This window comes from Centropristis striata, chromosome 3 (genome assembly GCF_030273125.1).
Source record: "Centropristis striata isolate RG_2023a ecotype Rhode Island chromosome 3, C.striata_1.0, whole genome shotgun sequence".
Taxonomy (NCBI): domain Eukaryota; kingdom Metazoa; phylum Chordata; class Actinopteri; order Perciformes; family Serranidae; genus Centropristis; species Centropristis striata.
Genome location: NC_081519.1, coordinates 10,499,815 through 10,526,176, shown reverse-complemented (window position 1 = coordinate 10,526,176; position 26,362 = coordinate 10,499,815). Strand labels below are relative to the sequence as shown.

Below are 26,362 nucleotides of genomic sequence, written 5' to 3'. Positions count from 1 at the left end.
CATACCAAATAACAAAGCAGCTGTTGAGAGCAGGGAGAGCCAATGCAGTGATGCAGAGTTTGGTTGAACACTGCTCTTATTTGTTGAGGTTTAATTAAAAGATCATATCAAGTAATAAATATTATATTAGTAACAATTGGCTAATTATAAACTGTATTTATATAGAGCATTTTATGAACATAATGGAGCTCAAAGCTGCTATACAGAAGAGAGAAATTAGCAGACATGTCCCTAACAAGTTCTAAACTTTACATTTTAAGTCCTAAAGAAGTCATAGTGTGTTCTTGGCTACATGCAATGTCCTTTTAACAGCAGAGACATAATATGGTAATATCGTCATAACATTAATATCTTATAAAAATGTTATTTTTTGTTCTTCACATGGTTCTTTACTGCAGCTTGTTTGGATGCTGTCAGATTGGTTCAAACAAAGTAGATCTGGGGAAATACATGTTGACTTGCTGGGAATGAATATCGTTAATGTTAGTTGATTCAGGAAATTAATTGATTTGTGTGCCCACTTTTTAAATAGCATACTTTTTCATTTTTTGGGCTTGGAGGAAGGTAGTAGTATATAGTATTTTAGCTTTTTGCCTGCAGAACAATAGCAGATGTAAAACAACTGCACCCTTGAGAGATCTTGCATTATTCATAGTAAATGGGAATATAAACAGGTTGTCACTGTGCATGGTGCAGGGGATGTTTGCATTACATTTGCCTTCTAAATAAGGTCAGTTGGGTGGGGTAGTGAGAAGGGAATATCACTGCTTTGAAGAACTCTACTGAGGCCAAGAAGTTGGGTCAGTGAAAGAGTGGTGTGATCCGTAATCTGTCCAGTTTTCTACTGGTTGCACATGGAGGAAGGGCCTTTTTCTCAATTTAGTAACATAAAGAAGAGGTCTTGCTCATTTAAAAGCAACATATATAAAGAAAACGTTATTATTATATATCACAACTGTATAAATGAAAAACCATTGATGTCATGCATTACATATATTACATAATGTAACATATTTTAAAACAGATACTTATATATATGTATAGCAGTGTTCTGATTTATTTTAATAGACAGATAGACAGATAGATAGATAGATAGATAGATAGATAGACATAAATTATATATAAAACGATATTAATACACATTAGATTAGATTTGTTGAAGTGTATTGTTGTTGCAATGAGGTACAGTGGGTAGAGTACTACAATAAATGCTATATAACTACCTACTAGACAGACCTTACTAAATGATTATTCTTTGAATTGGTTTGCTTTTGGACATGGACACAATGAAACCTGTGACAAAAACATAATACCCCGATGCTGATTAACTGATTAAAGAGAACCAATTCAGAATGCATTCACCCAATCACTCACAAAATAAAAAAAAATAAAAAAATTGCAAACTAAACTCAAGAAATCAAACGCTGACACAATTGACCATGACGTCAGCGCCGTTAAACGGCAGTTTGGGAGGAGCTTTGTGATAATTAGCCTTTAAGATTAAAAGATTCAACGACGGCAATAATAGAGGTCATATTTTACTAGCTATTATTATTAATCTGGCCCAAGGGGCACTTAATACAAACAGGGCAAAGGGGGCAGCGGATTAATTGCTAATACTATCAAAATATGTCAGTACGTCCCTGTTTTCTGTCATTTTAGTGTCCACTCCTTCCTTTTCATCTGCGTCTTTTCAGTCGTCGTCTCAATCTGCTACAAACTGAGACAGGCCAGCCACACCACACCAACATAGATCAGGCCTAACATCTCCGCAACAATCTAAAAAATGGATTAACAAACACATTTCGTCTGCACTTTGAACAATCGCTGAGTGTTGACAAGGAGCTGGTCGCAGAAGATGAGCCTTTTCTCTGTGCTGCTGTGTGGGGGAGTGGGTCACATCCTGTGGCGTTTCCTGTGTTTGTAAACTAGACGGGCTGGAAAACGTCGGGCGACTGAAGCTGAAAGGTAGATAAATATCTCTTTATTTCTCTTCGATGTTCGGTGAATTTTGACTGTGCATTTAAGGGTTTGCTATTTCACTCGCAATCGTTCATGCTCGGAGATGGCAGCGAAGGGTTTTGCTTAATATCACAGCGTCAATGTTGGCCACTGCTAGCTAAGCTAACCAGCGTTAGCTTCATCACAGGGAGGCAGCGACGGCCATCACGGATGTCTTTATCGCTCAATCTTGTCTTGAACCAGTTGAGCTTGGGCCTCGTAGTATTATCACGGCGAAACTATTTTGTTTGCTCCAGCCTGACATATAGACACTCTCGCAAAGCTACTATATCAAAAAGGATGACCAGGTGGACTAAAAAACGTTATATCACACTAACGGTGCTGAGATTTTAGTGGGCGAGGGCGCCAGCGAGCAGCTAGCTGCTGGCTAGCTAGCTGGTGTTAGCGTTAGCCAGCTTGTTCAACATCAGCAAAACTAACGTTAGGTTTGGGTGTAATGAGAAGGCCAGCCCCGTCACTGATGAAAATTATTAATGTTCAAAGCAACATTATGTTATGGTTATGGTTTTATCACTCCTGGCAAAGAACATAACAACAATCAATGGCAGTGAATTATTCGACGTGGCCCTGAAGCCTTTTAATTAGCGTTAGCCTATGTTAGCACTGCACAAACTGTTAGCTGTCTATTTTCCTAGCAACGTTAGCGAGCTAACCAACGCCAATGGCGAAAGCAATCTAGCGTTAAAACCCTCTGGAGTCCATGAAACCACCTGCACATTACTTCTTCGTGACGTGAAGAGATAAAAAATGAAGCAGCATTGAGCCTTGCCATCAGCTTCCCTAAAAAAAAAAACTCCATACCGGATTTTTTTTTTGATGATGTTCGGCCATGTAAAACCGAAGGTAATGTTAAATATATTTAGTATAAAAATATAGAGTTAGATATTGTCCTCATTTTACCTGTTATATGTTATATTGGCAACCTGTGTTCATATTTGCAACATGTACATTTTTGTGTGTGAAACACAATTTTCAAGATCAGATTTTATGTTTTCCTTTTGTTTCTTTTGGGTTTAAAAATTTGATCAAGTAAGTCAAAGTTAAAAAATTAATTATCAGGACATATAGACGAGGTTGCGCTGAAAAAACTGATACCAACATGGCATGGTAAAGGTTTTCTAACAGATTTTTTTAACGGACATAATAGCCCAATATTTCAGAGGGTTAGTATGTATATGTCTGCTTTCATCTGGCTAACCTATTTGATGGCACAAGTTGGAGAGCATAACAAACAAAGCCGAGCATAACGCAAATCCTTGGAAAGGCAGTGTTTCTTTAAGTAAAGTAATGGCCTTCTCAACACATCGTTACATGTTAAAATCCATGACAAAATGTAAGGTTACGTTTCATATACCCGATTAGTATGTGTGCAGACAGACAGCTTGTTTTTTGCGTATAACATCCTGTATTTACAGTGATGGTTATTAATGTTATCATTTGGATTTCCCTTCCACAGTAAATGTAGACGTATAACCACTCAGATATTTTACATTGGCCTACAACCCAAAAATGTGTTTTTACTTTAAGTAAGAAAGAGGAATTGTCTATCTGAGATCAAAGTTTTTCGCAAACGTTTTCTCCCAACATTGAACTGTGCAAAGTGGAGGCTGTAGTGATTATTTTAATCCGTAACGAGGGCTCTTCCATGAAAACAATAACAACCTCACATCAGTTAATACATTATAACTGCTGTCTTGCATTATTTACTTTTTCCTACTTATTTCACTATTCTTTGCCATAGTCTGTATACTTTCAAAGCTGTTGTTATTCTGAGGCTTTTAACCATTTTGAGTTTTTGTTTTAACTGACAATGGTCTCTTACCAACCTTTCTTGCTTTTGCTATTTATTATTTATTTATTTGAATTTAAATTTGTTCTGTATTTTTGGAAGGTCTTGTCTAATGTTTTTAGAAATGTCTAATGCATGAATATGTGCAAGAAGACTCCCACTAAGATTAGTTGTCTCATCAATCATGCTCAAAAAATTGCGTTATCCTGTAGTTTGTATAGCTGTGTTGTAGACATTTTTCCTCCCGTTTCTTCCCTTTTCCTAAATTTCTGTGCAGTCCACTCTTGTCATCACATTTTAATTTGTTTCCCTCATGCCATACAAACAAATACAAATTAATCCACCTTAGTACTTATTTATACCCAGAATATCCAGGTTTGCTTTGTAGTTGGATTGTCAGCATGCAATTTACTACTGTGCAAACTAGTGGATAAATTTGGATTAGTGGCAGCTTGGTAACTAAAGGGATACAAAGAAGTAATTGAATAATTACAATTTACTGAGACAAAGTTTGATTGTGCTGAAATCAGTGGTGAAATATTGGTGAACTCCAAGAAAACCATCCAGGTGTGATACAGTAAAATGTAAACACTTGGTGATATACAGCTATGGGATTATTTTATGAGGATGCACAATGTGAAGCATAGTGTAAGACTAGATTGTTAATGTTCCCAGTAGGAGTATTAATTTGACGATGTCAAGTGAAAATCACAGTACTGGTTGACTTAAAAAAAAAACTGCAGTTCACTGTGATAACCACCAGTTAGACAGGTATTTTTTCAGACCCAACAAGATAATGCTATTTATGTTTATTGGAAGAAGTTTGTTTGGCTAATGTTCTTTATTATTATTATTATAAATAAGAATTATTTTTCCTTTCAGCTAGTTGCAAAATAGGTAGGATGTTCTGTTGTAGTACCAGCCACAACTTGTTAATGGAAAGATTATAAAGCTGATAATTGTAGAAGTTGCTTAGCACAGTCAAGTAGGGTAGCGGCAAAAGAGAGACAAAATGTATCTACAACCATAGATATACATAATGATTAATCACTTATTGGCCTGAAACAGAAAATTTTGTTTATGGTGACTTTATGGTCTAATTTCTATGAGCAATTACAAAGCTAAATCTACTAACATAGTTGTTTGTGCAAATGACCAATATTTATGTGTGTTATTTTTTTATGTTTATGTTGACAAAAATTACCATCATAACAGGAGTTACTAGAATATGTCACGATAAAGACAGCGATTTATGCTGTTTTCATTTAATGCTTGTCTGTTTCATCCACATCCTCCTCTTCCTCAGTTTTAATGCTAGATGAGTGAGGTGGGTGTGGCTTCCCACCAGCCCGACCATCCTGACTGACGGATCTCTGGATGACCTTGTCCCCACCCCTGTCCCTGCGCTCACATACACCACAGCAATGTCACACCTGCCCAGCAGCTCAGTCCGCGACCATATGAAATGGGTTTGTTTTGAGAACACCAAAGTGGTTACAAATAACTTTTTGCAGTTTTGTGTCACTCAGGATGTTGTCGTTGATGACTAGCTTGGCAAATGCCATGTGACCGGCAATATTGAACTAGATGTAGATACTTTCAAATTGCAGACTGTTTTTTAAATGTTTCACATAGTTGGTAAACTGTTTCTTTTCATTATTTTTCTTCGCAGGCGGGGCTGCTTGGCTGCGAGGCTGTCCTCTCCAGCATGGCCCTGATGCAGGCCAGCTCTATGGCTGCTCCGCCCAAAAAAATGATGGCTCCACTTGGCCATGGACCACCACAGAGAGAGGGACCTGACCGTGGTCCCCAGAGCCATATGATCCTCCCGTCTGGAATGAGCTGTCCACCCCTGGTAAGAACCCACTTTGGAAATATAGAGTGAAAAATGGGCTGTCATACACAATGCTTTTAATATCGTAGAGGGTACTGATAGCCCTTATGAAAATGAACATTTTAGTGTGGGAGGACTTTTCCCCTTAGGGTAATTTATTCTAACTCCCACTTGTTTTCAGTAGTGTTTTAACTTCAAATTGGATGATTAGTTTATGTCACATACCAGGTTATACAAATATTTAGGCTTTTGGAAGCCTATATATCCATTGGCCTTACACCTTACAAAACCCACACTAGTTAACACTGGTTTCTTCAGCAGACAGGTTTTTTTTTATAGGTAACAGATCTGAACTAAATAAATAATTGCACTTTTTCTTCTCTGTAGCTTATCCGGAAGGAAGGTGAATTCCAAGCTCCCCGCCTGCTGGATGAGAAGGAGATGAGAGCCAACGAGGACATGCAGCAGAAAAAAAAGAACAGGAAATCAGTAACGCCCTGCAAAGTGAGAGAACAAGAAGGAAGGGGAGGGAAGGTCAGTGCCTGTGGTGGCTAAATAGGGAAGGGTCTCTGCAGCGCATTTTCAGTTTTCCTCATTAAAAAAAAAAAAAACCACTGTTAGCTGCTTGCACACGTTTTGTAAAAAAGGATTTAACTTTATACAAGTGCGACTCACTTGGTGCTTTCATGTGTGCATATTTAGTTTGTGTGGGGGTGGGGGGAGGAGTTCAGGGAAGATGTGGAGGGGGTGGAGGATCTCTGGAGAGGAAAGAGGGGGAGGGGAGCAGAGTGAAGCGGAGCACAATAACTGCAGTTGTGTGCATAACAGGGGGAGCAGTAACATGAGGGCATTAGGCCATGGAAAGGATTGCGGAGTATTTGTCAATTCGTTAATTACATGTAGTAAAAAACAAAACAAACTTTCATGTCTTACTTGTTCATTCCTAAGACAATTAGGGTTTTAGAAAAGAGAAACCATTAAAAATAGAAACCATTAAAAATAAATAATATTTTGTCTGACTATTGTAGAAACCAAAGGCTTTGTGTACTGAACTTTAACAAAATTGAGCTTTTTCAGTTCTGACCAGTTGTGGGTGGGAATTGTATCATTGTGTTTGTGTTAAAATATATTGTATCTTTTGTATTATAATTATTGTAACACTGTGAAACTGACATATCAAACAAACATTCAACCATTTTTCTTGCTGTTCTCATTAGGGCACAGGTGGAGATGAAAATGGTCCATCATCCAAAGTGCAGAAAAACTTTATTTGTGATCACTGTTACGGAGCTTTTAGAAGTGGATACCATCTGAAGAGACATATCCTCATTCATACAGGTATGGGTCCCTCTTCGAACAACTCAAGTTCACAGTTAAGCCACAACAGCTTTTAATGCTTGATAACATGATGATGATTTGTTGAAAGAGGCCCTGAAAGTTTGAGATGGAATGAATCTGGGAGTGTGCAGCAACTGTAAGGTTTTGCAATGGCCTGCTTAAAAACCTTGTTTGGTAATAGCTTTTGCCTCACAGCTAATTGGTGGTATCTGTGGGGACTTTGACTAAAACTGGTGCTCTTCGGTTTAGGGGAGAAGCCGTATGCTTGTGCCGTATGTGACATGAGGTTTATTCAGCGTTACCACCTGGAGAGACACAGCCTCATTCACACGGGTATGCGTCCTTTAACCGTACCCATATTACATAAATCAGACTACATCTGTAGTCTTGTCACTTGAATCAATGGACAGATGCTCAGGGTTCATTTTGTCTGTGGACAGTAATTTCCAACAAAGCCACCCCCCCCCCCTAACAAAAAGCAATGTAATACAGTTTGGTCCAATAGTCCTGAGTCCACTATTAAAAACTGTTGTTTCAACATATGATAAAACTGATGTTTCTTTTTCCTTTTTAAGATGTCCATTATTTACTTTGATTATACTGTCTGATATTAGGCAACTAGTTATACAGTCTTTGCCTCTATCCTAACCAATTGCTGTGGGGGAGGGGGTTTGATTTTCCCTAACCAGAGACAAACATATCCACCTCAATCTGATGTTATTTTAAGTAGAGACTGATGCATAGCCATGCGTATATACTGGTTTTGGCGTGGTTTTGCGATGTCAGGCGATATTGAGAAGACATTCCAGAAGACACAATGGCACCGAAGCAATGCAATTTTAGACGATCCCAGAGATGTTGGAGGCACACTCCCCTTTTTTCACTCTTATTGCAAATTCCAACTTTGATTTGTCTGTAAAAACAAGTTTCCTTTTGTTTTAAACTCCGATACTTGGACTCCATCTGGATCGGCTTGTTTTGTTGATAAATTGGTTTAACGAGGCAAATAGGAGATTCTTTGTTGATTTGAATTTGTGTTGTTCCTGCAAATGCTGTGGTGGTACCGTGGTGTGGTCCCCTTTTAAAGAGTAACTACACCCTGGCCAATAATCCTGCAGCTCTGCCATTGCTGCATGCTCTGTAAACACCTTGTGCAGATCAACACTTCACAATGCACGATGGAGCAATGCTAGATTACAGCTGGTTGTGGCTACAAGTACAGCAGACCACATCTGACCACCCACGCTGTTCGACCATCCAAAAAGTACTTTGTTGAAGCATACTGGCTGCTTTATTCTGAACGTCTGCCATGTCCTGGCTTGGATGATTTAACTATAGAAAATCTTTCCAGCATGCGATTCCTCTCACCTTAGAGGGTGTTGGAAAATATTTTTGCTACTCAAGAGAACCACTTGGCTCCAAAATCATGGTTTTAAAACCAAACAACATTTAAGTAAAAACTAATGTCAGACCAGGTGTTCATTATCAGGAATTGAAGGACACTCAGCCACAAGAAGCTCATAGAACCTTTTGGCTCAGCTCTTAGCCAGAAAACAAATGTTATTCTAGCAAGATTAAAAGTCAATAACATTGCGTATGGCTGACAAACAGTAGTTATATTTGGATAGTGTGTTAAACAACAAGACTTAATAGCTATCCAGTCATGCCACTGTCTTCAAATCAATCTCAAGATTGTCACAAACAAAAGATGCGCTATGCCTGTCAACTGCGACTTGTAGTAGTGTGTTGCATGGCGAAGAGGATGTGAGATGGTCAATTATGTAAAGTTTACTTTTGAAACTGTTTTTCACCAGTAAATTCAGAGGAGCAGTGTACTTCTTGCAGCTTGTGCATTACAGTCTCCTTGCTGTGGTGTTCAGAGGATCAGGAATTGAAGGTAGTTTGAACTTGGCGTTGGAAATAATTGCAATAAATTGTAAACAGAGGCTTTGACTGTAACTACTCAGTAGGTATCCATTGTTGAAATGAATGGATCACAGTTTAACAGTTCAACAAACAAGACTTTTTGATAGTGGACTTGAAAGTGGACTGAAACTTATGGATCCCAGTGTTTGTATGTGAAAGCCTAAAAAACAGGCCGCAAAAAACAGGCAAGATTTATTTGATTATGTTTTATCCATTTTTGTATGTAATTATGACTGTCAGTGAAAATAACTGCATGGACATCAAAGGACTATGTTTTTAATTGTTAATATCACATGAAAATTGAGGACTTGATTTAAAACATTTGCACAGTGTCAATATTTGCGTTGCAGCCTTTCACACAGTTCTTTGTTTTTCATTGTTTAAGAAGTATGCACTGTGGGTAAGTGAACTTCCAACCTAATCGTTTCTTTCAAGTCAGTGAAGACTGCCCCAGTATTCACCAAAAGAAATGCACCAATGGTAAAATATTGACAAAATCTACCCAACTCAGTTGGCATGGTTTATATATACATTTGTATACATCTAATTATATTCCAGTATCCCAGTAGCTTGAGTAAGCAGCTGCTATTTGTGGCAACACTGCATCTGTTCTTTCTGTTTCCCACATAATACATTTTGTGATTTTCTTTTCCACATTTTCACATATTTAATAGACTGAATAGCTAATAATTGTATGCTCTGTGTGTGTGTGTAGGAGTGAAGCCATACGCTTGTTCCATGTGTGACATGAGGTTTTTCCAGCGTTACCACCTGGAGAGACACAGACTCACTCATACGGGTATGCGTCCATTTACCGTACCCAGCTCAAGTTAAAGGTCCAGTGAGTGGGATTATTGGCAGAAATGGAATACAATTTTCATAATTTTTCTTTCACTAGTGTATAATCACTGGAAACTATGAATTATTGTGTTTTTTTTAGCTTAGCATGTGACTTTCATATCTACATAGAAATTGTGTCCTCGTGCCCCAACAAGTTTAATACAGAGCCCAGAATAGGCAAAACAAACACTGGCTATAGAGCGGGCCACTGTAGGTTTTACTACACACTTTGAAAGGGAGGAGTAAGGTTTATTCAGTTGCTTGCAATCCCTAACCTCACAGCTAGATGCCACTAAATCCTTCATGATGGCAATCCTTACATTTCACATATCATTTAAAGATCAGTCATTACCCCATTTTAAAGGGTCCTGGCTAAAATGCTATACTAATGATAATACATATACAGTATAATGCAGTCAAATACAAAATGATTGCAATAAATCTTGGGTTGAATTGGGAAGACAATATATAGAAACATCTTTTTGTATTCCAATACAACAACAGTTTACTTAGCTGAATTAACACCGCCCTCACACTGAGTAGCTTGTTATTATGTCCAATAATTGGCCATTTATTGTTATGTACTGTATATAGACATGAACTTAAATTGTGGACCCCTCAAAGTGTATTATCCCTTCTGTACCATTGCTGCTCAACAAAAGTTACAAAATTATTGTCATTTTTTATTCTCTGAGAATATTGCTACCAGTGCTTTATTGTGCTAGCAGAGCTAAAAAAAAAAACCCAAAACAAACACTAACTGTTAACTACATTGTCTATGTACTTTAGTTATACACATTTAATGTGCAATGTCATGTATTGACTGAGAATCAATGTGTGCTATAATTATTATTAATGAATCTTAATCCAGGATTTGGAAGGAAGAGACATGGTGCAATAGGCGCAGTGTAAGAGATGGAGTGATTGATCGCAATGCATTAAGGACAAAAAATTTGCAGACTCACACAATTTTTCAGGAGACTATCTCACACAGCTGTTTGGTTGTGCATCGCTCTACTAGAAAGTTAAAATTTGGGAATTAATAATTTATCATTTCAAGTTAATAATTGACAGTAATTGTCCTCCTGCCTGACCCAGTCATATTAAAGAAACTGATTACATTAGGCCATGGTATATTATGGGAATAGTCCTTTGATGTCCACACCTATTATACATGCAGATTAATGGCTGCCGACTCTTGTGTCTTAGCTGTAATTGTCTGGCTTCTTCAATGAATATTCTTATTGCACAGTTGCTTATACAGGTGCTTCTGCTGTAAGTTTATGGCGGAGATCAGATTGAAAGCTTTTGAAAGTTGAGGCAGATCATCACTTTGGAGTGCACACTAATAATGCTTCAAAGCAACACACTGTCACACCACCATGAATTGAATAAATGCTCACCACAATGCTAATACATTTCAACACTCATAGTGAACAGTTGAGAAGTGTGCTGACGTTTCTGCTTCAGCTGGCCAGTGTGATCACCGTCTTAGACATTTCTTTGCCATCTGCTGACTTGTATGTCTTGTTTTAAACTTGCTTGGCTTCTATCTTGTTGCTGCTTTTGTTTTATGATCTACTCAAGATAAATTGAAAATGCTCCCCATAACAAAACACTTTTACTGATTAGAAGTAAAACAAATCATCCCTGCGCATGAAGCTCAATTGGAATGTGTAATGTCTGCCAGGTCCTGGTGATTTAATGCCTATAAATGATGCTTCCCTTTGATGCTGAAGGAACGTCTTAGCTAATGTGTTGATACTTTGTGTATGTAGGGGTGAAGCCGTACGCTTGCTCCATGTGTGACATGAGGTTCTTCCAACGTTACCATCTGGCAAGACACAGCCTCACTCATACTGGTATGCGTCCGCTTACCCCAGCTCATTAGGAATTACAGAATTAGGTGTTTTCAGAAGTGCCTTAATTTTTTTAACTCACAGCAGTGTAAACACAGAGATTTAGGGTGTCTGAAACAACTTACCAGTGTCAAATGTTCACATATTCAGAAACATGAAGATGTATCCAGACATGTATTAGGATGGTAAAACATAAAACCTGCCATTTTCAGCTCTTGATGTAAATACATGCATACATAGTGAGGAACCTAAATGTACTGAACATCAGCTTTTCCCCTGCTGAATGCTCTACTTTGTTCTGCGTAGTAATTTCTTCAGGACTCATAATTTTTTGAAGATTTTTTGTTTGATTGAAATGACCCACTAATGGTCAAAATACACATAACAAGCATATATTTCCTAGCCTGATGGTATAATGTGTAGACACAAAAGAAGAGTCATTCAGTCAAGGGGAGAGTTGATAGTAAAGTGTTTAAAGTTTTTTTCTGTTTCTAGCTTATATTTACATACTTTTTATGTGTGTAGGGGTGAAGCCATACGCTTGCTCCATGTGTGACATGAGATTTTTCCAACGCTACCACTTGGCAAGACACAGCCTCACTCACACGGGTATGGGTTTGCCCTTCTTTGCTGTATTAGCGCCCAAATACCCAGTTTACCAGTTTGTCTGTCTTTTATTTATAGTCTGTTTTTTAAAATACTTACAATCATCAAGGTGTTTTAACTGTAGCTGGAGACGTGCATTACAGTTTGTCTTAGGGCTGTGTTTTGGACAGCATTTTCCCAAGTTAACCCTATTGGTACTTTACTGTAGTGCCTTATAATTACATCTTAACTTGTGTAAGGTCTTATTTTGAATTTACAAGGCTAATCAGCATTTAAAAGCTGCACTGACTTAAGCAAAAATACATTTTCATTGAGGTCCCTCTTTTACGCATGGTAAATGTTAGTTATGTAAGCATTAAGTGTTGCCACTGCTTCGGCATGTCTGGATACATAATATCAGTGAGTGTGTCCCGTTCAGTTGTTTTGTTGTGTTTTTGTTGTTACAAAATATTTTGTTCTGTGTGTGCAGGGGTGAAGCCATATGCTTGCTCCATGTGTGACATGAGATTTTTCCAGAGATACCACCTGGCAAGACACACTCTCACCCATACGGGTATACATTTTATTTATCCCTCTTATTTGACAGTATCAGGGGTTGTAGATGTGTCACATTTCTGTGAAAGCAAATTATTATTCCTGATTATGAACCCTTAAAGAACTACTAAATGTTTCCTTTTCTTTTCTGGTGTACTCACTGTATTTGCTAACTGCTGTTAGAGTTGCCATGGCCCATTTTATGCCTTGTATGCATAGAGACTGGTTAGCTAAGAAAGTAAATGAGATTTGGTAATGACAAAACTCTGTCTGGTGTATGTAAGATGACATATTTTGTGTACATGGTTCATGAGAACACTTTTCTAAAGTTTGGTACTGTATGCGTTTAGGGGTGAAGCCATACGCTTGCTCCATGTGTGACATGAGGTTCTTCCAGCGTTACCATTTGGCAAGACACAGCCTCACTCATACTGGTATGCTTGAATTATTTGTTCCCCTTTCACTATGAAATCTTTCATATAAACAGCCTACACATGATTTTTTTTAAATTGATAAGTCCCTCTATATACAATACCATAATAATGCCATTGTTGATAAAATAATTTCCCCTTATAAAAAGTGTTAAATATAATTTTTAGGCTTTGTTGGAAAACTGTCCACTGAAAAAGTGACTCTCTGTCAGTTACCTTGTTTTGTAATCTTGCATGTGTGTTGTTGAATGCTATGTTACATATCCAATGAAAGGCACATTACACGGAAAGCATTTTAAATGCAGGCATCAAATTTTTAAAAACAAGAATGTTTGGCCTGACTAAATTGTGAAATGGTGCATCTTGAACACGGGGTACTTCAATATTAAATTAAAATAGGTTTTTGACTACCGTCAACAGTTTGTTTGCAGGATGACTGAATATTACTCAAGTTGGTCCAAGCCGTGTTTCTCATTAACTGATAATGCACCTTAACTCTTGATGTCTGCAGGTTATTAGACTTTTTCGTGTAATGTCTCTGATAGAATTATGTCTGTAGTAAAGCATGCATGCAGCAAGATGAAAGCAGTTCTTTATGTATTTTTAAGTCTTGGTGTTATTAACCACTTCTGTGTGTTGAAATGCTTCTAACTATCTTGTGCTCTGTTTAGGAGTGAAGCCATATGCTTGTACCATGTGTGACATGAGATTTATACAACGTTACCAACTGGAGAGACACAGTCTTACTCATACAGGTATGTTCTCATTTTTTTAAACTTCTAAACTTTCCTTTTCTTTGCTCATGCATGCGCCCCACATTAATGTGTACATGGCTGCTTCAAACTCGAGTTTGTATTGCTTTCTGTTACTATATTGACAAGTGCTAATGTTCAATGTACAACCCAGATTCCAAAAAAGTTGCAATGTTGTTCAAAACTTACATTAAACAAATGCTATAATTTGCTAATCATTTGTGACACATGTTCAGTTGAAAGCTGTATGAAGACAGTATATAACTTTTGATTTTCAAAATATAGTTTCGGAATTCTAAAGTTGATGCATTCTGTTTTTGTTTATGTTTTCCCCAGCGTCCCAACTTTTTCGGAATCAGGGTTTTGTAGCATCTACAAGGAGCTTTATAGGCACCTGCATAACTATACATCTTCCCATACTTTGCATGTGAGATGACATGATGACCATAAAGCAGAAATACTTAGTTTTGTCATTTAATTCAGTTATTTAGTTTAAAACCAATAATTGTGTTTAGGTTTTAGAAGTCTGAAAGCCAAAAAATTGTTTGTGACAGGTTTCCTTTTCAGACTTGTATTTGAATCACAGCTGTAACTAGAACTTTTGCTTTGACACAATACATGCCCAATAGCTGGATGTTATTATTTATAATAACATCACCCCCCAAAAGGTGTGTGACTCATCAATTCTAGATTTCTGTGTTTGTGTCACTGAAGATAAACAGGAACCAGATTGACTGTGGCTCCCATTATAAATTCCTTAAGGCGATTTAAGTCCTGTTCATTTTGGAATAGTTATGGGAATTATTATTAAATTCTGAAAAAATGAGTATGTTTTGGTAATGTGGCCTGGTGGGGGGCTAGGTCTTTAGAGGAAAAACACTGTGTCGGGTCTCAGTTGAAGGAACTGGGACTTGAACTTTACACAGTGATTTTTTTTTTCCTGTAAAAAATGAAAACATGGAAATTTAGAGCTGACTGCTCACACAGCTTAGTCATTATGTCATTTCACATTCAAAATGATGTTGAGGAGAAAGCATATAAGTCTGTTATGAATACTGTAGTTTCATTGTCATATTTCAAGACAGGTTATGTAAGGCTATTTTCTATTTTGTGAGTCTGATTTTACACGACAGTTTTTAAATTTGAACATAAAGTTAATAGTTTATTTTGTTTCAAATCACAAGCTAGGATTTGTATAATGGCTTTTAGAGCAGTTTCCATGAAAATAAAAGTTATTCAAGTTAAACGACAATAGTTGCTCTGCAAACGAATGTCCAATGTTGTTCATAGTTGTTTACCAACTGCCTAAAATTGTCGCTGACCTCTGCGATCAGCGTTACAAAAATTCAAGCGTTCACGTTAACAAATTGATTCCAGAAATCTGTATGCGTTATGTTCAATTTATTTCAACCCAAGCACCTATTGGCATCGTGTGAAAAAACGGTTATTGTGTTAGTTTGAATGAGCCCACTGGGGACTTTGGTTTTGACTCAATTGTCTTGTTGTTTTGTAGTTGTTTTTTTTAAGGTTTGAAAATAATTTGATTTAGCTTTTTCTGCGCAGGATGTATTCATTTTCCAATTTTGGCCATAGACCTTTAGCGGTTACAGTTGAACTTAAATCTCATGTGTAAATATCATTCCCAATTGGAATAGCTCATTTTTGAAGCATGCTGGAATTTCCAGCGTAAACAAAGCGCTGATAAGTGCAACCAAACTTTACTAAGCAATTAGTAAAGTTTAGCGTCGATCATTTTTGGCAGTTGACTGTTATATGCTAAAGTTGGTACTTTGTGTGTATAGGGGTGAAGCCGTACGCTTGCACCATGTGTGACAAGAGGTTTTTTCAGCGCTACCACCTGGCGAGACACAGCCTCACTCATATGGGTATGCGTCTGCCAATCTTAACCCAGTCAAAAGATTAGGATGCTGCAACACCTGTATGCTTGATCTAGTCTTGTATATCTGTATTTGTACACAAATGATTCAAGTGTAATTTCAAATAGATGACATCATCATGTCATGTGTTGTGTAAGTGGATTTTAGAGCCCCTCTGGGAATTTTGTGATTTTTCAAACAAGCATCTTACTATTTCATACTTTTTATTGTGAGTAATTTTAGGGAATTACATTGGTTATTAACCACCAATATCAATTTAGCTCAGATTGGTACTCTTAAAATATAACATAGGATTACAGATTGATTTCCCTGGTGGCAGAGACACAAAAATAATTCTCTTGATGCTCTGCGTTTAGGTGTGAAACCTTACGCTTGCACCATGTGTGACATGAAGTTTTTTCAGCGTTACCACCTGGCGAGACACAGCCTCACTCATACGGGTATGGGTCCGTGCACCGCGCCCATGACATCCACTGTTAGAAAATCAGTTTCATTTTGTTATTTCACTTCAGACATATGCCTGTTACATTTAAGGTAAATGTCAGTATGAAGTATCAAGCTTTTAAACAAGGTTTTCTAGTCTATTGATGTTAGGCATTATCAGTTCAGCAGGATAATCATAAATCATTATTCATTTTTTAAAATGTTTGTTTGTAACTACAACACCACAAAATGATAAAAGCATTGTGAAGAAAATATTTGAAAAAAGTTTTTGCATGAATTGGCAACTGTGTGGTTAATAACCAATAGCGCATATATTAATTTCCTGAATAAAAAAATGGAAAGTGAGGCAAAGTAATATAATATTGCTACTTTGCATTTAGGTGTGAAACCTTATGCTTGCACCATGTGTGACAAGAGGTTTTTTCAGCGCTACCACCTGGCAAGACACAGCCTCACTCATATGGGTATGCGTCCGCCCACCTTACCCATGTCACAGAGATCAGACTGTAATTTCATTATGTTAGATACAGAGTTAGCCATCTGATCAATATCTTGATCAAGCCAACCCTACATTTTGTGTGTAAATGCAACATTAAAGTCTTAATGTGTAAAGAAATACAAAACTGCAACATCATCAGCTCATGTGATGTGTTAAGTTGTGGATTTGAGAATTGGTTCATACACTTTGATGTATTCTTTATTGGATTTGGAGGAAACACAATATTTAATTTCTTAAAAAGGACATTACAAAACGATTGAAGAACGTGGTTAACAACCCATCAATTCTGAATCTCTATTTCAAGTATTGCTTATTGATGGATTGTGAACACACACAAAAGTCTGAAAATAATATCATAATGCTCTGCGTTTAGGTGTGAAACCTTTTGCTTGTACCATGTGTGACATGAGGTTTGTTCAGCGTTACCACCTGGCGAGACACAGCCTCACTCATACGGGTATGCGTCAGTGCACCTGGCCTTTTCACATTTTGTAGGCCATTATTACATAGTCTTTATTGTGCTAATATCAGCAGTGAAGGTTTCAACACAGATGTAGTGTTTTAGAGGTAGCCAAATTAGTAGCATGTGTAAAACTTTTTGCCTTAAAATTCTGTCACCTTTATTGTTAGTTGATTATGGTAGTTTATTCACATTAACAATAACTGATGCCCTCTGGAACATTTTCCTTTTCTAATCACAATTCCTGCAAAGGCTGTAAAAGCAATGCAATACTCAGACATTTGTTCCAAGCTCACTCTTTTTGGGAACCACAGTTCATAGAAATCTCTTTTCAGAAAATTATCTTACCTCATCAGCTATTTTTAAATAGGCACGACCACAAGTGGTGAATTGCTCAGTAGGCTTGGGCGGTATCTGTTTCTTTTTTATACTGTCTTACTTTCCTGACATTTCATTAGGGTATATGGTATATGAGGGTATTTGTGTATAAAAAAATAAGCCTTAAAAGCTGAGCTGCTAGTGAAAGAAACTAGACTAAATCTAGTGTCAGTCAATAAATCTATCTATCAATCTATTAATCTAGTAAAACAAGTCCTGCAAGTGTGTCGCTGCAGGGCAGACAGGTTATGTACAGGGCCCCAGCGCCCTGAGCATTGCGTCATCCAGAGTAACATGAAAAGCATGGTGGAATTAGCAAGCTAGCTAACCAGGCAACCGTTCGCTAGTTAGCTAGTTTTTATGCTATACTGGTTACAGAAAATGAGCAGCAGGCTTGTCACCACTGGCAGGGTCTAACAGTATATCTACTCTCCACCGATATAAGATTACTTTGCCTAAAGAAGAGCACACAGCAGTCTGAGTAGAACCTGACTATATTTTTGATTATATTGAAAATCATACCACAGGGATTTCTGAATACCCTGATATACCAGAATACCATGATACTGCCCAAGCCTAGTCCTCTATTTCTTAATATGTATGTTGGTGTTATGTTTTTACATTGATAAGTGCTTTAAAGACATCGGTAAAACAAAACACTTAAATCTGATTTTAGTCACTAGGCTTCTAACATGAGGTACATAAAAGTAAAGGCGTTAATTGCAGTGCTCCTAACTAATTGTATTTCTGGAAAATAAAATTAGCAGATTAAAAATCATACCAGTTGGTATTGATATAGCTGAAACAGTCAGTGTAGTTGTGTTTGTTGGTACCTATAAGTGTTACATGAAGAATCATTAGACATACCCTTTTTGTTTTTGCATGAATTGGCAACTGTGTGGTTAATAACCAATAGCTTAGTTATTTTTTGGTAAAGAATGGAAATTGAGGCAAAGTAATATAATATTGCTACTTTGCATTTAGGTGTGAAACCTTATGCTTGCACCATGTGTGACAAGAGGTTTTTTCAGCGCTACCACCTGGCAAGACACAGCCTCACTCATATGGGTATGCGTCCGCCCACCTTACCCATGTCACAGAGATCAGATAATTACATATTGTTAAAGGGTCAGCTGTCTAAGGCAATTATTATCATTTTCTGTAACACATTTTTCTTGATCAAGACTATCCTGCATTGTGTCTTAATGCAACATTATAGTATTTACATGTGAATGAATACAGGACTGTGACATCATCAGCTCATGTGATGTGTTAAATTGTGGATTTTAAAATTTGATCGACACAGTTTGATGTATTCCTAATTGGATTTGGAGAGAAAACAAAAACTCAACATGCATTGTTTCTTTGTTTTTTTTAAAGGAAAATTTCAAATAGCAAGTGAAAAGTGGTTAACAACCCATCAATTGTATTTCGATGTTAAAAAGCACAGCACTGATTGATGGATTGTGAAACAGAAATTAAAGCTCCTGAAAATAATGTATTAATGCTCTGCATTTAGGTGTGAAACCTTTTGCTTGTACCATGTGTGACATGAGGTTTGTTCAGCGTTACCACCTGGCGAGACACAGCCTCACTCATACGGGTATGGGTCCGTGCACCTGCCCTTCTCACATTATATAGATCACCATTTACTCTTCATAGTGCTAATATGAGGGATACCTTTGTGTGCTTACAATAATAGCCAGAACATGTTTTTTTGTTGGTGCTCTGGTTAGTAAGACATTTACTCTTAATTTCACATTTCCTTTACTTACAACTAGATTAAGTTATTTAGCAATTACAAAGAAGGTTGCCCTCCAGAATTGTTGGTGGATAGTGTGAATCCCTTATGCACTCCTGGTTAAGTTAGACTCAATATCTTAGTAAGAATGAAGTAAGAAAGGAATGTTGATGCGTTAGGTGCTTGTGTAACTTTTGTGAGGAAAAAAAGCTTTAAAGCTCACCAGACTCGCTGTCCTCCTCCTCGCTTAAGCAAGTCAGACAAAAGCTACATATAGTAGCAACAGCTAGGAAGTCATACCTGAAGCCTATCCATTACATTGCATTCCTCGATGTCAGGTTTAAAAGATGTCACAGGGGTAACATGTCTGTCCACCTCCCTCCCCTTTAACTTTTAATTCTATCCTCATTCAGATGGTGTTGGCGGGAATTCTAAAGGACAATAATTAGGTTTTGATTTATACTCAATCTGTTTTGATTAATTTAACAACTGTTTGAGTTGATTTTTTCCTATATATATATATATACCAGTAATACTGGAGGGCAAATCAAGGATGCAAAGGATTGAGTTTGTTGCCTTTTAGCTCCAGTTTAATGTGAACTATTCTGACTCCAATTAATCTTGTGAATTCTGGTTCTTAAAAAGTCCTAGGTGTAGTTGTTGGCTTTTTTTTTGGGCAAGAAATTAAGTAAAGAATCAAAAATACATTAAAAGCCAAAACCTCCATTCTTGCGCAATTGAGTTCATATCACTTATAATAAAGCATTTTGTGATTCTTATTGGTACAGAAAAACCAAATAACACCTAATTCTACCATATTTACCCTGATTTTGCATTTATGTTAGTGTTATCTGAGTATCTTTATCCTTCTACAGTATTTTAAGAAGAAAAATATTGATTAAGTCTTAAAGGTAGATGGTGGCTTTACAAAATGTAATATCCAGTAATAACTGCTTCAAATTCAAACTAAAAAAATGTCAACTTGCTGCTAATTATTTAATGTTTTTGTCTTGTAAATATAGGCATAATAGATCGAAGGTGAGAGGATGTTGAAATAGTTGTTGTTGCAGTGTCAAGTGAGGATGTTGCTGATGTTTATCCAGACAAAATATACAGTCATTAAATGTTATGTGACAAATCTTGCTGTTTTTGCTTTGAAACCAGACATGTTGACCTCCACATTATGTTAAAATCTAACTTGACTCTATTTACAGTTTAACTTGTGGTCTTAGTTGCATGTCTCAACATATTTTCTAAATAAGGAAATGCACATTACATACAAAGAACAATGAGATATTTTATTCCTAGTACTAGCTCAAGCTTAAAAGTTGTATTTTTTTGCACTTGTGGGTGGCAGGGCTAATATATTGCTCTGTGTGTGTAGGGGTGAAGCCGTATGCTTGTTCCATGTGTGACATGAGGTTTATTCAGCGTAACCACCTGGAGAGACACAGCCTCACTCATACGGGTATGCGTTCCTTTACCGTACCCTTATTACTGAGAAAGGCTCTGGCGCTTCCAACAGAACGGGGTCACAACAAACTCGAGTTTGGATTGTCAAGTCATTTGATGGGATGTTGAACCAGCCTCAAAATAATTGCCCCAATTTTTGGGGCCACTACATTGCGTAGATCTGGGCCACGAAAACACAAAATTCCACTCTGATCTACACATAATGAGTTGATGACGAGGCCTATTAGAATATAAATTTCAGATGCTGAAACTACACTGTTGAAATTTACTGCTAGGGCAATTTTCCCCAAACCTTTTTGTAAGTGATGATAATATAGTTTGCAAATAAAGATTAGTAAGTGAAAATTGCACGCAATTTTTTTGGTACGAGACGCTAAAATTGATTCATTGACTGTGTATTTGTGTGCTCTTTCAGGAGAGAAGCCATTTGCTTGTGACATGTGTGATATGAGGTTTATCCAGCGCTACCACCTCGAGAGACACAAGCGTGTCCATAGTGGGGAGAAGCCTTACCAGTGTGAACGATGCCAGCAGGTATGCACCATGCAAATGAGCTTAAACTTTTAATGTATTGTTTAAATTCATCATTCTTTGTGTCACATTTATTTATATAAAATGTGGAAAATACAGATTGACTTCTTGGTGTTTTGAAATGTATTTCAGGGCTTCAGAGTAGCTTTTCACATTGGTTACACTGGTGTGCATTTCCTTTATTCGGGTGCACAAGCAATGAGTCAAAAAAAATCTAACCACACCTTTTGGCACTTGCAATAACTGATTGTATATTGTAAATCATTGTTAACAGGAATAAAGGTGCAATTAAATTTTTTTTTAAAGTCAAATGAGGCCATCTCTGCAGAAGATGTTGGGTCAAATGTGAAGGGCCCCCCAACCTTACACCCCGGTCCTGTACTGCAAATGACAGGAGATGAAGTTACTTGAAACTTAAAGTTGGCTCATGATATTAAATGTACAGTCTCTCTCACACACATACACACTGCACTGGCGGAACGATAACCTGTTCTACTCATGTTGCAGTTTCTCTCTCACACACATACACGGATAGACCTTCTAAATATCAGGTGCACCGGTGCAAGCGATGCAAATGTTAGGTCACACTTAATTGATGACTGGTAGCGGTAGCGGCTAAAATGGTCATACTCTGGAGCCCTGGATGTTTGTTATTCCTTGTTCTGTATTATATAAGTATTGAAGCAGATTTACCCTCACATTTACTTGAATTAGCTCTTCAGTATAATTACTAACTAATGGCCAATTTGTGTGTTTTGAAGAACTTTTCAAGGACAGACCGGCTGTTGCGGCATCGACGGTTGTGCCAGGGTCGCGGCGTAGCCAAAGTAGAGAACCAGCCGTGCTGCGAACCGCGCCCATACCCCCAAGAACCCCCACCCGCACCACCAACCTGGAGTCCCCTGCACCCCCCGCCTGGCCGACTGGCAGTCTGACATTCCACCTTCCCTACATCCACAACACCGCCAGAGACGGGACAAGCCACAGGGTTTCTTCTTCTCAGCTCTGTGCGGAGTGACGCCACACTCTAGCACAGACTGATCTCGCAGCTCCAGTCTTGGGATTACTAATGACAGAGGGACATTTGTGTTTTTCTTTTGTTGACTTTTTACTGTGTTTACTTTTCTCCCCCCGTTTTTTTAAACACGAGACTTTTCTGTGATGAACAGTGGTCCTGTTTTGTACTTAATCTATTTGATTTTTGCAAAAAAAAGAAAAAAAAGTTTTTATTGTTGTTCAAATATATCTGCATATGGTGGTACTCGGGAAGGGCTGTGGGAATTGTTTATCCTGATGTGTTAGCAACAAAATGGGATGAGGTGTGAGGAAAAGTATTTGAGCTTCTTTTTAATTTTTCTTTGTGTGGCCCATTTTGACTCAAAAAGATTCATTCACTCTTCAGTCAGAATTCATGAAAATGACATCTCCTTCCAGATAAAGCAAGGAATCCTTTTACGTCAACCAGACCTTTCTTGCCATTGTCGCATAGTGCTTAGCAGAAAGCAGTATCTGGTCTAAATATGATTTAATAGGATTTCTGTGAATTTATCTATTTTGGGGGTACCGTTTTAATGATTACTTTGTGTAAATAATTGAAAATGTTTATTATTATTTTACTATCAGACTTGAGAAATGGTTTAATTAATGGTTATTATTAATGGTTTGTTTTTGTGTACAAAATGGGCCAAAAACGAATGGATCATTAGAAATTTGTTCAAATACAGACTGGTGCCACTGTGTCTGTGAAATCCTGAGGAAACCTGAGAAACTTTGTAAGTGTGTTTATGAAAAAAAAAAATCAAACAGTTCTTCATAACTGTAAACCAGGACTTCCGAGAAATGGATGATGAAAGGGGGCAGCCTGCAGTTGACTGGCTCTGTGCCGCGTCACGGGAGCATCACCTGTGTATCTCATGTTCTGTGTCGTGCTGATGACTCAGGAAATGGCACTGGATGGCAGCCTTGGCGAATTGTCCTCCCACACTTACCGAGAGTCATGCTATTGTAAGTTCAGCTGTGTATATATACAGTATATATACAGAGATCAACGGGAAAGTGTCTCTTCTTGCTCTGTCCATTAATTCTGGTCTAAAATAGCACAGTTGGCCACTTAAAGTCCCATTATGTTGTTTGTACAGATACTCTCATTGTGAGATTAGCGGGGGTATACAAAATCTTGTGGCCTTAGTGTGTTTTTTTTTTGTTGTTAATTTGCCTTTTTTCTCAACTGTTTATCATTGTGGATCAGATGTATTTACTAAGACGAGACAGCCTTCCATCATCACATTATATTTTTCTTCTGCTTTTTATCCTAAAGCTGTCCTGGTTACAGAATGTCGATGGCTTCAGTGGCGCTAAAACTGACTAATGTGCTCTCCTGTCGAGAGAGGTTGTCTTTTGATGGTGATGATAATGAATATTATGGGTCATTGTTACTGATTACAGTGTAACACGGATATGTAGTCCTTGAGGAACCCCCGGGAGTTTGACAGTCCTTGTGAGAAGTCAGTTGTGCTAAATTGTTTCCCACTGCAGTGCGCTGGCTGGCCGCACGCCATAGCAGAATCAACACTCGCTTGACTCTACTACACACTAACAATTGCCTTTTTTTATCCAAATATGTGGTTGGTGTGTAATAATGGATGTCTTTCATGTCATTGGGTTTAGCCTTAAGTAAGTGCGGATACACAAATAATCATTGTAGTACTAAATGATATTGTAACGGACGTTTCTTGTACCTTTGATGAACTTTGATCGTACTGTGGGAAAAGTCTCTGACGGTCAGACAGCGGAGAGCCGGTTGATCGGGGCCACTTTGCTGCCTGTTGAACAAGTTTCTCAAACTTGATCCTTTCTGTGACTGGTGAGCTGGAGGTTGCGTCGTCCTGTCTGTCAGTGCTGGGTAGGAGGATTATGTGTGAGGCTGAAACGTGCTTGTACATATGAAGACATCACAGCTGTTCTAGGGCTGTCCTCGAACCGGAGAAATATGTTGTCAGCTAAGGCTTGTGCGAGTTTTGTTGACTAATCGATTTAGTTGATTTAATCAACAGATCTATGAAAACAGTTTGTTTTTACCAGAGATGTGCTCAAAAGTTTCTTGGCAACAAGTCATGTAAAAAAGCTTTTAAAATGACTAATCGACAAAAGAAATCTGAGTCAACTAAGACAAAAACGACTAGTTAAGTTGAGGAAGAGGGGGCAGCCTTAAACTGTTCTTGGGCACCAGAGAAAGTAATGGAAACCATCAGGTTGATTTCAAGGTGTTTTTTTTTTGGTTGTATTGTAATTTAAAGGTCAAGATAAGCTTCAGTGAAAGTGGAGGTAGAATCCCAGAGTGCATTACCTGGTGTTTTGATTTCTAGGATGACAGATGTTTGTGTTGGATACAAATAAGCAGATTCCTGAGTTAAGTGATATTTTACCTAAAGTATTATTGGGAAGGTTTTTTTAATTATTGATCCATTGATATCAAGGCAAAGTTGTGCGATGGTTTGAGTGTGTACAGAGATGTGATTCAGTTTTAAGCTTTTTTCACAAGATGAAGTAAACCCCAGTGGCAGCAAGAGGGACCAAGTTTGAGAAATGCATTCATTTGCTCTGGAAACACTATTATTAATCTGTGGAAGGGAAACTGCTGGTGTGAGCACATGCTAAAATGGCTAAAGGGCAATACAGTATATAGTTGACATCACTTGTTAATACCTTTTTGTCTTTTTATTGTTTTTTAGTATTATCAATCTCATTGTTAAAATGCAATAGAATCCTTGAGTCTCAGATCATTTGTTTATAAGATTGAGGTTTAATTTTTTTTTTTTTTTTTCAGACAGATCCAAGGATTTATTTGTCTGAGAATTTCTCATCAAATTTTGATGATTGTTTCAAGGACCTTTTTTTTATTCTGATGAAATTGTAAACACTGGAGTGAAAGGAAAAAAAAAGACATGAATATTTTTTTCCTTCAGACTGTACTAGACTTTAGGTTTTAGACAAAGCCTATCTCTCCTCAACTTGACACAGAAGGTGGACAGAACAATTTGGATCAGTACAGTTGAGAGCCCAGTATGTTCGGTAATTTTGACATTAGAGGCAGTAGTACCACAAGAAAAATGTTTTCTTTCTTATACGAAGTCCCTGGTATTTGTAGTAAATTATATTGATAATGGTATTAGATGAACAACAGCATAACAGTAGCTATCACAGATTAGTTGTTTTCTTTATTAGTCTTGCATGCAGAGTTATGGTCCTCAGTTAAGATAGGATCTTGATATTGATTATTTTGTGTAGGAAAATGAGTGCATAAGAATAACTTCCTAAAAAAATGTTACAATGATTATTGTAAAATGGGCTAACTAATATGTACCCTTGTGATCCAATTAGTTTCAACTATATGAAAATCAGAGGAGAGGCTTCTTACTATTATGCTGAAATAAAATAATTTGTAAAGGATGTTTTGTATGCTCACTGGCTGTGTTGACTTCATTTTGATGTTTTTCATTTCACACCGTTAAATACAAAAGTACAACCTGATGAACATGATAAACTATTTCATTTATGTGTGTTCTGCAACAAGGTGGACTCATGTTCTGATTTTTTTAGGTAGCAAAAACACAAACATTTCAATTTCACAACTAGGGTCTTGCATGATTATCCATTTAATTAACAAAAGGTATCTTTCTCTTGCACCAGGATATTTGGGGATTGCTACAACTCGGGGATATGGGTAGATGAGTGGGTACCATCTATAGTCAAGGATGTTAGAACCAAGGTTATTATAATAAAGGAAAACTACATTACATTACATGTCAGTTGGCTGACGCTTTTGTCCAAAGCAACTTACAATAAATACTAGAATTGAAAAAAACATTTTGTTAACTGAAATATAAACACGTTTTTAGAGAACGATATCTGACTGAAACTGTATTGTGTGGTTATGGAACTAAAATTATAGTGAAAATGTCCTTAGTTTTCATCTTTGTCAACTTTTTTCATGCAGGAAGCAACTAG

The 26,362-nt window shown here is 37.4% G+C and overlaps 1 protein-coding gene across 16 annotated transcripts; it reads left to right on the top strand.

Moving 5' to 3' along the window:
- Nucleotides 1-1,466: 1,466 nt before the first annotated feature.
- On the top strand, nucleotides 1,467-25,804 carry znf740a (zinc finger protein 740a). Of its 16 annotated transcripts, none has more exons than XM_059329997.1 (21): nucleotides 1,471-1,968; nucleotides 5,118-5,280; nucleotides 5,484-5,666; nucleotides 6,033-6,179; nucleotides 6,863-6,983; nucleotides 7,233-7,316; nucleotides 9,625-9,708; nucleotides 11,528-11,611; nucleotides 12,134-12,217; nucleotides 12,684-12,767; nucleotides 13,099-13,182; nucleotides 13,851-13,934; nucleotides 15,734-15,817; nucleotides 16,186-16,269; nucleotides 16,654-16,737; nucleotides 17,146-17,229; nucleotides 18,595-18,678; nucleotides 19,130-19,213; nucleotides 20,736-20,819; nucleotides 21,240-21,358; nucleotides 22,117-25,804. In XM_059329997.1, the coding sequence occupies exons 2-21, from the start codon at nucleotides 5,236-5,238 to the stop codon at nucleotides 22,288-22,290; spliced, it is 1,965 nt and encodes a 654-aa protein (XP_059185980.1). In that variant the 5' UTR covers nucleotides 1,471-1,968; nucleotides 5,118-5,235; the 3' UTR covers nucleotides 22,291-25,804. The 16 variants fall into 16 exon arrangements, with proteins under 16 accessions (XP_059185987.1, XP_059185992.1, XP_059185980.1 ...); XM_059329998.1 differs by having other exon boundaries at nucleotides 1,478-1,968; nucleotides 6,033-6,149; XM_059330004.1 differs by lacking the exon at nucleotides 12,134-12,217 and having other exon boundaries at nucleotides 1,467-1,968.
- The last annotated feature ends 558 nt before the right edge of the window (nucleotides 25,805-26,362 follow it).

Bases quoted from the DNA above. Each gene is read 5' to 3' on its own strand.
- znf740a (XM_059329997.1), top strand. From the start codon at position 5,236: ATGTCACACCTGCCCAGCAGCTCAGTCCGCGACCATATGAAATGG. The intron at 13,183-13,850 runs GTATGCTTGAAT...TGCTCTGTTTAG, and splicing joins ACACAGCCTCACTCATACTG to GAGTGAAGCCATATGCTTGT. The intron at 16,270-16,653 runs GTATGGGTCCGT...CTTTGCATTTAG, and splicing joins ACACAGCCTCACTCATACGG to GTGTGAAACCTTATGCTTGC.